This window comes from Danio rerio, chromosome 9, assembly GCF_052040795.2.
Source record: "Danio rerio strain M-AB ecotype USA chromosome 9, GRCz13ab, whole genome shotgun sequence".
Classification (NCBI taxonomy): domain Eukaryota; kingdom Metazoa; phylum Chordata; class Actinopteri; order Cypriniformes; family Danionidae; genus Danio; species Danio rerio.
The window spans coordinates 50601843-50615000 of record NC_141029.1 but is presented as its reverse complement, the minus strand read 5'-3'; the positions used below and the strand labels follow the sequence as shown (position 1 = coordinate 50615000).

Sequence of the window (13158 nt, the reverse complement as noted above, 5' to 3'; positions counted from 1 at the left end):
GACGTGCAGTAGATGAATTGAATGAACTAAATTGCCCTTCAAGAGTTCACACTTAGCTGATGATTGATTGTAAAGCGAGTTTGGCATGCTGTCCCAGGAGAGAGCTCTGAGCTCATAAGGTCCTTGAGCCCAGGGTTTTTGCATGGCAAGAGGGGAGTTTGAGCTCAGGTAGGTCTCGAGAACTCTCAACTTTTGTTTAGAGTGAATAATTTGTGGTGTAGAGATATACTGCTGGTGAAGAGTTCAACAATAGTGTTAATATAGATTGATTAATTCACTTATGACACATATTTTTTGGACAGTGAAACCGGGGGAAACCCATGCAAGAACAAGGAGAACATGTACATTTTGTACAGAAACGACAGCTGGCCTGTTAAGGATTTGGACCAGTAACATTCTTGCTGTGAGGCGACAGTGCTAACCACTGCGCCACCGTGCCGCCCAATAGAGGGAAAGGTGGAGGAGTAGGAGTGAAAGGGGGGATTCTTCAAGGCGAAGATAACTGTAGTGAGAAACTCTGGTTATTTAGAGTAAGTTAGGAATCATCTGATTAGTGAATCAGGTATTGTTAATGCGGGACCAGCTGTGATCAATCATAATCACGTGCTCCTCTCAAAATTAGTTCCTAACTAAACTTCACATAGTGTATGAGTGTGTGTAAGTAAATGAGTGTGTTTGGGTGTTTCCCAGTGCTGGGTTGCAGCTGGAAGGGTATCAACTGTGCAAAAACATATGCTGGAATAGTTGATGGTTCATTCTGCTGTGGCGACCCCTGATAAATAAAGGGACTAAGCGGAAGGAAAATTAATGTGTTAAGTCTTTAGTAAGTCTAACCTAATAAACCTAAACAAAAGCCCATGAAATGTACATAAACCTATTTAGCTTTTGAACACGGTGGCAGTCTCTGCGTCTCAGATGGAAAAGATCTCACGCAAAGGACAGAAAAAAATAATAAAATCAATTGTGAGCTTGAATCAGTGAAATCAGCCTTTTAAGTCCCCTGCAGGCATTACTTGTGTCCTGTCTGGCTGACTTTAAGCCTGTTTTACAGTAAACATTGAGGTCTTGTAATAAAGAATGTATTGCCATGACATCACAAACCTTCGCAGGTATTCTTGTCCTCCGGGTTAGGTTTATATCCAGGTCTACAAGAGCAAATGAAGCCTCCGGCTGACAAATCTGTACAGTTATGCTCACATAGGTTTTCACTGCATGAGCGTCCGTGGCCGAAGTCTAACAGTGACAGACAAAAAAAAAATTCATCAAGACAAAAAAAAAAGATGCAGTAATGGATTTACAGTACTTTTCCAATGATAAAAACAAACTAATGCAATACTAATATTACTGCTTTTACATTTTAGATTTAATATTCAACATTTGTGCAGATTTCACATTACCATCTAAATCAAATGTTTTACACCCTGGCTTTCATAACTTGATGTCAAGGTAGGTGTTTAAACATGTATATTAAATAATAAGACACTACACTCCAACAGATTAGTTACAATATGCAATGATGAACATATTGGCTGATATAGTGCAAATATTTAGAGAAATGCTCTTGTCTGGAGTTAGTAAACAATGAGTATGTTGTCTGAATGATCCAACTCATTTTTTGTTTCCACATTATGAACTGCTTCCCTCTGGTTGGAGATATAGAGTCCCTAAGTGTAGGTTGAACCGATATAAGAAATCCTTTGTGCCAGTTTCAGTAAGTTTACTTAACAAGAGTTTATCTTATTTAGCATTTTAATTATTGTAACTACTGTATTTTTCAATGTTTTATTGTTTGTTTTTATAGAATGTCAGCAGCAATATGGTGATGTCCATAACAAATTTCTGTCAAGAACAATAAAGTTTTTATTTATGTTTATGTAACCCCGCCGGTCCTACACCACCTAACCCATCCCGAGCTGGGAATTGCACGAATGGCGCGGTGCGAATAGCGTGATATGCGCGAATGGCGCGGGGCGAATTGAGCGTTTTGCACGTTTGAATCTCTCGAGTTCGAAAATCTGAACTTCAGCGGACATTGGCGCTGCGTTAACCAATCAGAAGCTTGCTCTTGTGGGGGCGTGATTGTGGCGTAGAACCTGTTGATGGTGTTCCGAGGGAAATCCTCCAGGCAACACTGACAACAGGTCATCAAACTGGGCTTGGCTCAGTCTGAAGCACAGCTGAAACTCTCCGTCTTCCAGGTTCAGTTTCTGGAGGAGTTTATGATCTCACAGAGCTGGATGCACCTCTGCAAGGATGTAGTGGACTCAGACAGGACCCTAAACGTATCGACGCTGTTTTTCAGTCTTCATAAAGCACATAAACACTGTTATTTTCTTCATAAAATCCATGTTAGTCGTTTAGCTATGAAGCTAGAGTCACCGGGCAGACAGAAGCTCTTCCCATCACGCAAATCCGCGTCTGTTTTGAAGTGAATTTGACACGCGAATGAATCGGATGTGACACGAGAATGAATCGGATGTGACGCGCGTATGAAGCGGGGTTTGACGCGCGAATGAAGCGAGTAAAGTCAAATGTTCACACGGCAATTTACACGCGAATAGCACGATTTATCCGCGCGTTCCACGTCTGGTGTGAACACAGCATTACACTCACGCCCCTAAACCTCACTTCCATCCGGGTCACGGCACCAATGTAACCCCGCCGGTCCTACACCACCCAACCTGCCCCGAGCTGTGATCGATCCGGCAACCTTTCTTACATTTATATAGCTTTTTTCTGGATGCTCAAAGTGCTTTACACATTTTTGGGGGAATCTTCTCTTCTACCACCACTAGGGTTGTCACAATACTGGAATTCGGTATGAGACTGAAATTTAAAAAAATGTTAACTTCCAGCTAACATTTGAGTGCTGTTCTTAAACAAAAAAGCAAATGAGAAGCGTCTAAAAGGGGGCAGGGCATGTAAGATACTAGAGAGCATTTCATTGGTCAGAAGATTTAATGAGAAACTGAAGTATGAAGTGAAGTCATAAAAATCGTTGATCTACTTAAATGGAGATGACAAACTAGAAGCTTTACATGCTTATATCAGTTTTACATCTTCTAAATGCAAATTTTGTCATTGTTTTGTACCACATTAGCTTATAAATATATCCTTAAGTCTAAAATACTGACACTAACATCTAAAAAACGTCATTTATATTTCACTGGGCCTTGAAAGAGCGCCATTTACTGTTTTTTTGGAATTTGTTAATATAAATAATGATCCACTTTCGTTCATGCAAGAATAAAAATACAACATAAGGGTGACAACAAGACTCACAGCAGCCAAGCTCATCGCTCTGATCTTCACAGTCATCGTAGTCATCACAGGCGTACTGTAGAGGAATACACTGACCGTTCCCGCATTTATATTCGTCTGCAGAGCAGGGCCCATGTGTGGGAGTCACGCCTGAGAAACATTCACACAACATGTAAATGTTACAATAAAAGCTATGAACAGGCACACATTACATGTATAGAATAACTACAGTAATTGGAAGCATTTGATTGGCTGTCACTCACAATGCTCCGCCCTCTCGTCTGTTCCATCACCGCAGTCATCTATAGAGTTGCAGACCTCATGACTGTAGATGCAGCGGTTGTTATCACAGCGGAAACGGAAAGGAGGATCACATGAGATGTCCACTGAGGAGACATAACATAGTTGAAGGTTTATAATAAGCATGATGATCTACATTAGAACTGATGCAATTTAGATAATTTTGGATGGGTGGATGGAATATTGGATGGATAGATGAATGGGTCAATGGATAGATGAATGGATGGATGGGTTGATAAGTGGATGTATGGGTGGATGGAATGATGGATGAATGGGTAGATGGAATGATACATGGATGGGTGGATAGAATGATGAATGGCCGGATGGATGGGTCAATGAATGGATGTATGAGTGGATGGAATGGTGGATGGATGGAATGATGGATGGATGGGTGGATAGAATGATGGGTGGATAAATGGATGGATGAATGGATAGAATGACTGATGGATGGGTGGATGGATGGATGCATGATGGATGGTATGAGGAATGAATGGATGGGTGAATGGATGGAATGATGGATGGATGGGTGGATGAAATGATTGATAGAATGATAAATGGATGGATTGGTCGATGGATGAATGTATGGGTAGATGAAATGATGGATGGATGGAAAGATAGATGGGTGGATGGATGAAATGATGGATGATTGGATTGATAGTTGTATGGATAGATGGACGGATAGATGGATGGATGGGTTGATAGAATTATGAATGGAATGATGGATGGGTCGATGGATATATGTATGGGTGGATGGAATGATGGATGGATGGAAAGACAGATGGATGGGTGGATAGAATGATGGATGGATGGATGGATAGATGGATGGATGGAATTATGAATGGAATGATTGATGGGTCGATGGATAGATGTATGGGTGGATGGAATGATGGATGGGTGGATAAAATGATGGATGGATGGATGGGTGGGTTGATGGATGTATGTATGGGTGGATGGAATGATGGATAGATGAAAAGATAGATAGATGGGTGGATAGAATGATGGATGGATGGATGGATGGAATTATGAATGGAATGATTGATGGGTCGATGGATAGATGTATGGGTGGATGGAATGATGGATGGGTGGGTGGATAGAATGATGAATTGATGTATGTTAGATGAATGGGTCGATGGGTGGATGTATGGGTGGATGGAATGATGGATAGATGGAAAAATAGATGGATGGGTGGATAGAATTATGGATGGATGGAGGGGTGGGTGGATGGATGGCTGGATGTATGGGTGGATGGATAGAAGGCTCAATGGATGTATGGACGGTGGGTGGGTGGATGAATGCATGGACTGGGGAATGGAAATGACAGACAGGTGAATACGTGGATGTATTGATGGATAGAATGAGGTAAAGATGGAAGGAGAGGTGGATGGATGGATGAATGGAATCATCTATGAATAAGTGGGTAAATGAGAGATGGATGTATTAATAGATGAATGAAAGGATGTGTGGTGAATATGGATGGATGTATGGTGGCTGGTGAAAAGGTGGATGAGCAGATGAATGGATGGTGGGTGGGTAAATAAATGGATGGGTGAATGAATGTACAGGTAGGTGAATGTAATCAGAGATGGGTGGATAAATAGTTGAATGGATAGATGGATAGATGGATGACTGTGTGTTTCTCACAGCAGAGATGCAGCTCTTCATCTGAATTGTCCCCGCAGTCATTATCTCCATCACATATCCAGTGCTGCTGCACACACACATGGTTCTTACACTCAAACAGGAAGGGTGGACAGTAGGTGCTGTTCGGGTAGCGTGTGGCTGAAAAATAAACACAAGCATCTCAAACTCAGCACAAACTTGCTTTTCAAACTTAACATACAAAAGCGACCAACACTGCAATCAAGAATCTGATGTTTATGATAATGGGCTGTATATCTGAATGGCTTCTCGAAAAAGATAAAAAAAATGTAGCAATTCTGTGGCGAATTAATTAAATGATTGTGGTTCGCTATTAGTGGATCTCACATGACTGATATGAGGTTTATCAGAAAAGAGATAATGTTGAAACGGTGGAGGGGAAGGTATTTTGACTGAAAGTTATGAGGAGACGTGAATAAAAAATTACATACATACAGTATATGACATGACATACCAATCTGATACATGATATATATATATATATATATATATATATATATATATATATATATATATATATATATATATATATATATATATATATATATATAATATAACATATGTATAATTTTTTCAACCATTGAAATTACAAATAATTCTTAAAACAAGAAGCATTTTCTAGACAAGTAAAAAATATTGTCTTGTTTTCAGAAATAATAAGTCAGAATTAAGTCAGTTTTTAAGCAAGATAATCGCTTTTCCGCTGTTTATGTTCCAAAAAATTAATAATTAGCATATATTTTCATATTTCAGATCTCTATATGTATATGTAAATATATTTATAATGTATACTGCAATAATTTGTGTAAATTGTATTCATTTTCTCTATGACCAAAATAAAAATCTTAGTGTTTTTCACCTTAATAATAATAAACTTTTCTATTTTTCACACTTTTAGACACTAGAGGGCGCTGCATGATAACCAAAATCCATCTTCTAGTGACTATCTCAGCACTTCAGACTTAAGATAGCTTTAAAAAGCATGTCACACTCACGACAGGAACTTTCATCAGTGAAGTCAAGACAGTCAGCGTTGCCGTCGCATTTAAAGCGCTCAGCGATGCAGTGTCCACTCGCACACTGGAAGTAACCCGGGTGGCAGGTCCGCAGCTCTGAAACACATTTATCCAAATAAATCTCTCAACACTCCACAGAGAATGAATCACGCACACTGCCTGCAAGTCATTCACAAGCTATCCAGACACACAAATGCATTGAGATACCACCTGCTGAGGCTCAATCTGCAGTAAAAAGACAGCATTATGAAGCTGAACATGGTGCCGACTGCATTATACTCTTTCTGCTCATTATACTCCATGGCCTTTCGTTTGTGCAGTTTTCTTTCACTCACCGCAGTCTCTCTCGTCTGAATTGTCCTCGCAGTCATTGTCATGGTCACAAACCCAGCGGTCAGGAATGCAGTGCAGGTTGTCGCAGCGGTACTCGCTCTCTGTGCACGGACGAGGAGCTGCGGATGCACAAGTTAAGTGTGTCAAACCACCCGCTTCGAATGTCGACTAGGATACTCCTAGTCTTAGCAACTGGATGAATGTAAAGGAGGACTGAGCAAAACTGTTTCTACTGTATAAATAATGTTCTCAACTCACAGCAAAACAACTTTACAATGAGTACAATTGTTTGTATTCAATACTTTATTATTAATATAATAATTTTCCAAGTTCCATTTCTGCAATGCCTGTATTTTGCCATTTTTTGCAGTCAACTTAGAATCCAACTTGGAAACATTTTTTTTTTCTTTATTGGCATTGATTGTTTTAAAATGTAAGTGTGGTTTATTCATAAACTAATTTCGAGAGGATCACGTGCTTATGATCAACACGGCTGGCTCCTTATTAGCTCCGTAATCTGCCCTGTTAGATGATTACGGAAGCATTATAAATAATAGAGTTTTTCACTCCTGTTATCTTCGTCTTGAAGCTCCCCCCTTCCCACCTCTAGATCCTCCCCCTTTTCTGATAGGGCGACACGGTGGCCCAGTGGCTAGCACTGTTGCCTCACAGCAAGAACACGGCTGGTCCAACCTATCAGGTTGGTTGGCATTTCTGAGTGGAGTTTGCATGTTCTCCCCGTGTTCGCGTGGGTTTTCCCCAGGTTCCCCTGTTTCCTCCCACCGTCCAAAAACCTAAACCATAGCCAATCGACTAAACCAAATTATCACCCAATACAACCTTAGTTTACACTTCTAATGACGACAAGCAGGGGAGTTCTCAAGATCTACCTGAGCTTGAACTCCCCTCTCGCCCTTCTAATGGGAGTGAGCCCTGGGCTCGAGGATATTACAAGCTCAGGGCTCTCTCCCGGGACAGCATGACAAATACGCTTTATTGATTATCAGCTAACTGTGAACTCTTGAAATGGCATGACATGCCTGTTTTAATTTCTGTAATAATTATGGCTGTCAAGCCAGGATCTTGATGGTTTATTGTGGGTTTGATGTTAATATAAAGAAATCTGTGATACAAGTTAAACAAAAATTCTAATAAACAATTATATTTTGAAATTAAATAGTTTTTTGTCTTGCGTTTACATTAATTTTACATTTAAATAGCCAAAATAACAAGTTTCAGTATTTTAAATGCGATTAATCGCGATTAATTAAAAAAAGTGTGATTAATTAGTTTTTTTTTCTCGATTGACAGAACTAGTTTAACACATTTCAATCACTTTTATTATTCGTTTTTATGTTATTACACTTGTCTCTTTTATGTCTGTTCATGTAAAACACTTTGACTTGCCACTGTGTTGCCCTCCATCTCTGTGTTTAAATCTGTTTTAAAGACCTATCTAATTTCTCTCGCTTTTAATACTCCTTGATCACTGCTTTATTGCTCTAATCTGTTAAATGTTTCTTTTATATTCTGCTTCTCTGTTTTTAGCACTCCTATGTACAGCACTTTGGTCAACCTTGGTTGTTTTTAAGTGAAGTTTAATTTTAAACTAATTTCGAGAGGAGCATGTGCTCATGATTAACCCAGCTGGTCCACATTAGCTAATTATGATCCTCCAATCAAAGGATCACAAATCACTATATATATATATCCTCATTTCCTTTCTACAACTATCTTTGTCTGGAAGAAACCCCCCTCCTCCCCTTCTTCCTCCTTTATCCAGAATGGGCGGCACGGTGGCCCAGTGACTAGCACTGTTGCCTCACAGCAAGAATACCAATAGTGTTGGGTCCTCGCTGAGCCATGTGGTATTTCTGTGCGGAGTTTATATGTTCTCCCCGAGTCCGCGTGGGCTTCCCCCGGGTTCCCCGCTTTCTTCCCACCATCCAAATGTGCTATATATTATAGATAAAATAAGCCTAAACCTTTTTAATAATGTCTTACTCTCAGGAAGTTTGCCTTGGCCTTAGCAGCGGGGGAGTTTGAGATAGACCTGAGCTCAATCTCCACTCGCCCTGCAAAAGAGGGGGAGCCCTGGGCTCGAGGATCCCTTGAGCTCAGGGCTCTCTCCCTGGACAGCATGCCAAACAAGCTATGTATAAATCATGAGCTAAGTGTGAACTCTTGAAATGTGCTCTATAAATAAATATTGTATTGTATTGTATTGTATTGTATTGTATTGTATTGTATTGTATTGTATTGTATGAAATGTGCTCTATAAAAAAACTTGCCTTTCCTAATGCTGACCTCAACTATATTTTTGTGTACCAGTCTACATCACGCAACACGTATAAAAAAAAAAAAAAACCAAATGCAAAAATACATTTTAAGGTTGAATTAACGAAAGCATCTGAACAGTATTAGTAAAACACAAAGCCTCAGATGAGGGTTTTAAATAGGCCGTGCTTCACTGTCTCAGGATTAGAGGGTTTTGTGATGAATTACGACTTGTTCTTAAGCCATTTTTGGGAGGTGAGTTCATCGCCGAATTCATCACGGGAGTGACCTGTGTTCAAAACCCCTACAGATCTTCAGCGGGGAGGAGAAAGTGCTGAAAAAATTTTCAACAAGCAGCTCAAAGGTTTAGCGCAGAACATTTGTCAACCTTTCACACCTCACAGCATCATGTCTGCCATCACGGCGTCTCCTCCGCACTCTCTGTCTTTACAATTTGTTCCTCTCAACCTCTTCATCTCTGTCTGTGCCGTTACTGTTTCTCTGCTAAAAGTAGGAAAGATGGTGTTGATCTGATTTATTAGAAGAAGAGTTCATCTGATGATCATTTATTCACCCTTGTGTCAATGTAAACCCAAAACAAAATAAGAGAAATTGGTTTAAAGGATGTCAGAGCTACTCTTTTTGATTTGTCTATAATAAAAGCTCATAAATAACGTAAAAGCAGCTTGTTCATGATTTGCATTTTTTAAAACTTTCTGAGGCTGAAAACAGCAAAAGTCTTGCAGTTGTTGCTCAGTAATGTAAAGTAAACCAGCTGTGACTCCTGTTTTTTAAAATAAAAGTCCCACATGCATGGTAAGTTAATATCATTAATTTAAAAATTAATAACTGCTGTCTTACTGGAAAATACTGCGGCTTATCAAACACATCTTGAGGCGTGCATATTAATGATCTTGTTTGTAGCATTTCAGTCTGTTTTTTGGGTAGTGACTCATGTATCAACGCTGCGTACACAAAAAAAAAATTCACGCTCTTGTTTGAATTTACTAACGATGAAATGAACGTGAGAATGTGCGTTGGTCCACGCCAACTTCATGTCTGGCGTATATGAATTTTTTTGTGTGTGTGTTTGTTTTATTTCTATTGGCCAGTCCTAGAGGTAACTATGTTCAATTGCACAGTACAAAGTATCTTTGAGCCCTGCAATGCCAGCTGTATGGGACGGGATCATCAGCATGTCTAGCAGGTATATAAGGTTTCCATACCATGTAGTTGACCAGCCAAACATTAAAGCGCAGTTTGTAGCGATCGCCAGTTTTGCCAATGTAATCGAAGCGATCTACAGCAAGCACTTTGCTATAAAGGCATCATCTGAAGACGAATTTTCATATGTGAACCAGAAAAATTTCCATTTAATAAATGTGCAAATAATGTGATGCTCAAATGCGCTTAACATAATACACACAATTATTAATGATTCCTTATTAATGATTCCTACTTTCTCGTGATGAAGAGTAGACAAAATCTGATATGTAGTGGGGGAAAAAAGAAGGATGAGTTCATCAGACGCTGGATTGGTTGCAAATAACACCGTTTTTCTCCAGTCTACCTCCGATAGGAGCACCTCCAATTCACATTCTGTTCAAAGTTTCTCTTTTTGCTTGCTTTTGCCATTGCTTTATCGTTTGGTTTTGCCAAAGTAGAGTCATTACCATATTTATTAGGGGGAGGAGGCAGGAAGGGGCTTTGCGCTCATGCACGTGCGCTCAGTTTCGCGTTAAGTCGGATGTACAAAGAGATTATGCATGGGATCCCGCGTACGCGGTGATTTATACATCAGATTTTTTTACTGCTTGCACACATTAACAGTTTTGCGCATACGCAATGTTTCAGTATGAATTCAACGCAAGTCTTCGTACATGAGGCCCCAGATGCACTAGCTGCTTGTCAGGTTCGGATGACACAGAACCTGACCTAAAGTACATGCAAATGAGTCACGCAACAGTCTGTTTTGCTTTCTGATTGGCCCTTTGACCATGGTTTTACACTGATGGATTTTACATGAGAATGAGGAAGCAAGTTTCTAAGGCTCGTGGTATGCTTATTTCCATATACTGATCTCTTATAATTCTACTATGGCTAGTTTTACCAATACTTTTATCTTTAACCATTAATCTACCCATTCTTAAATCTAGAAAGACTGACTTTGGTTTTTAGAAATTATGAAAATAAATGTATGAATTTATGAAGTGGCGGCAAATCTTATTAAGCAATTCACCGAATAACTGATTTAAATGATTTGTTCAAAACAGCTGATTCATTTAGAAACAAATCAAGAGACTGGGTTATGAATGGATCACTGAATTACTGACTTAATTGATTGACTCAAAAATAGCTTCATTTAGGAATGATAACCACCGTGTTGATCTAAGAAATCCAAATGTTCAGCTCCGGCTTTATTTGGCACTATTTTATTGGCAAAAACTTATGTTTAAAATGTATCTATCTTAACATAAACTTCTTAGCAATTGCTGATGAGAGACAAGTGTGATGTGGCACAAAAGTAGCAGAGCTTTACTTATGCAACAGTCCACGGTTTACAGTTCTTCAGCTCATGATCACGTGAAGGTAAAGTAGCGCTGCTTTTTCATAATTATTACATTTTTGCCTTCTCTTATAATGCTGCTCTGTGCAGTCTAATAAAACACACAACATATTAAAGCACCTTTGTTGTTTCCCTATTTTATATAAATCGACGGTGTGTAACAACATCAGCATGAACACACAGCACACGCTCCATCTCACTCCTTAAAATTGCTTATTTCTTTAGGTTTGAACATTCTTTAAAACAATGGGGATTATATAAGTATAAAAGTCAGCAAACACTATTCTAGTGATTTTTGGCTATTATTTGATATAAATATTACAATTTCTAACATAACTCATTTCTGATAACATGCATTTTATTTTTTCCGTGATGAAAGCACATAATATTTGGCTAGATATTTTTCAAGATGCTAGAATTCAGCTTAAAGTGACATTTAAAGGTTTAACTAGGTTAATTAGGTGAGTTAGTTTAATTAGGGAAGTCATTGTATAATGATAGTTTGTTCTGTAGACAATCAGGAAAAATATATAGCTTAAAGGGGCTAATAATTTTGTCTTAAAAATGGCTTTTAAAAAATTTAAAACTGCTATAGGGAATACTTTGAAAAATTCCTTGCTCTGTTAAAGATCATTTGGGAAATATTGGGAAAACAAATCACTGGAGGGCCAATCATTTCAACTGTCATTCTAACTGCATTATAATAGACTTGATGGTGCAGTTAACTCAAGACATGTTCTGGTTTATATTTTGCTCACACATTTTGCTCATTACAGCAGGTCTGCTACTTACAGCAGTTGTGCTCGTCTGAACCGTCGCCGCAGTCGTTGTCTCCGTCACAGCGCCAGCGCAGCGGGATACACTGGTGGTTATCACAGCGAAAATCCCCTGACGGCTCACACGTCAACTCCTCTGAAAGCACAAAACACAACATTAATGTCACAGTTCACCCAAAAATTACCTAATCATTTACCTTTACACAAAATAAGTCATTTAAAAAAAAAATATTTGTTGATGGCACCAATTGACTTTAATCGAAAATACTATGGAAATCAATGGCTACCATCAACAAGCATGCTTTAAAAAAAACTTATTTAACCCTTGTGTGTTGTTCAAAGTGTCTACTCTTTCGTTATGTTCGTGGCTGTTTTTGCCGAATTATAACCACATTTTTCGATTGCAAAGTGATAATGCATTCTTGATTGTTGCTGCTTTACCCTGTTGGGAAGTAAAATTGGTCATTTTTACTGTTGACAGGTTACTCACTGAAGCTAAGCAGGACTGAGGCTGGTCAGTACCTGGATGGGAGACCAAATGGAAAAACTAGGTTGCTGTTGGAAGTGGTGTTAGTGAGGCCAGCAGGAGGCGCTCAACCTGTGGTCTGACTGAGTCCTGATACCTCAGTATACTGAAGGGGACACTATACCAGGCCCGGATTGGCTAATCGGCCCTAGCTCCAGAATCTGTAGCTCTCAGCAGTTACACTTTTTAAATTAATTTATTTACTTGACCAGAGTCTTCTTATTCATTATTTAACCGCAGTTCTGCTCTTTTTATCTATTTGAATTGTATCTATTGTAAACATGATACTGCCTGCAGGTTAATGATGATAATACTCAGATGAGTCACCATTTAATGTAATGTAATGTAATGTGTATTTATATAGCGCATTTATTGTGTATGGCAATACACCCAAAGCGATTCACAATCATGAGGGGGGGTCTCTTCACACCCCCACCAGTGTGC

General features: G+C 39.1%; 1 protein-coding gene across 7 annotated transcripts in view; it reads right to left on the bottom strand.

Annotated features, from left to right (window-relative positions):
• Positions 1 to 13158, bottom strand: part of lrp2a (low density lipoprotein receptor-related protein 2a) — a 271802-nt gene that overhangs the window by 25868 nt on the left and 232776 nt on the right. For all 7 annotated transcript variants that reach the window (NM_001194987.3, XM_087266935.1, XM_087266934.1 and 4 more), the window contains 7 exon segments: positions 1102 to 1233; positions 3283 to 3411; positions 3525 to 3647; positions 5203 to 5340; positions 6216 to 6332; positions 6572 to 6688; positions 12205 to 12324. In NM_001194987.3, coding sequence (NP_001181916.3) covers positions 1102 to 1233; positions 3283 to 3411; positions 3525 to 3647; positions 5203 to 5340; positions 6216 to 6332; positions 6572 to 6688; positions 12205 to 12324 — 876 coding nt within the window.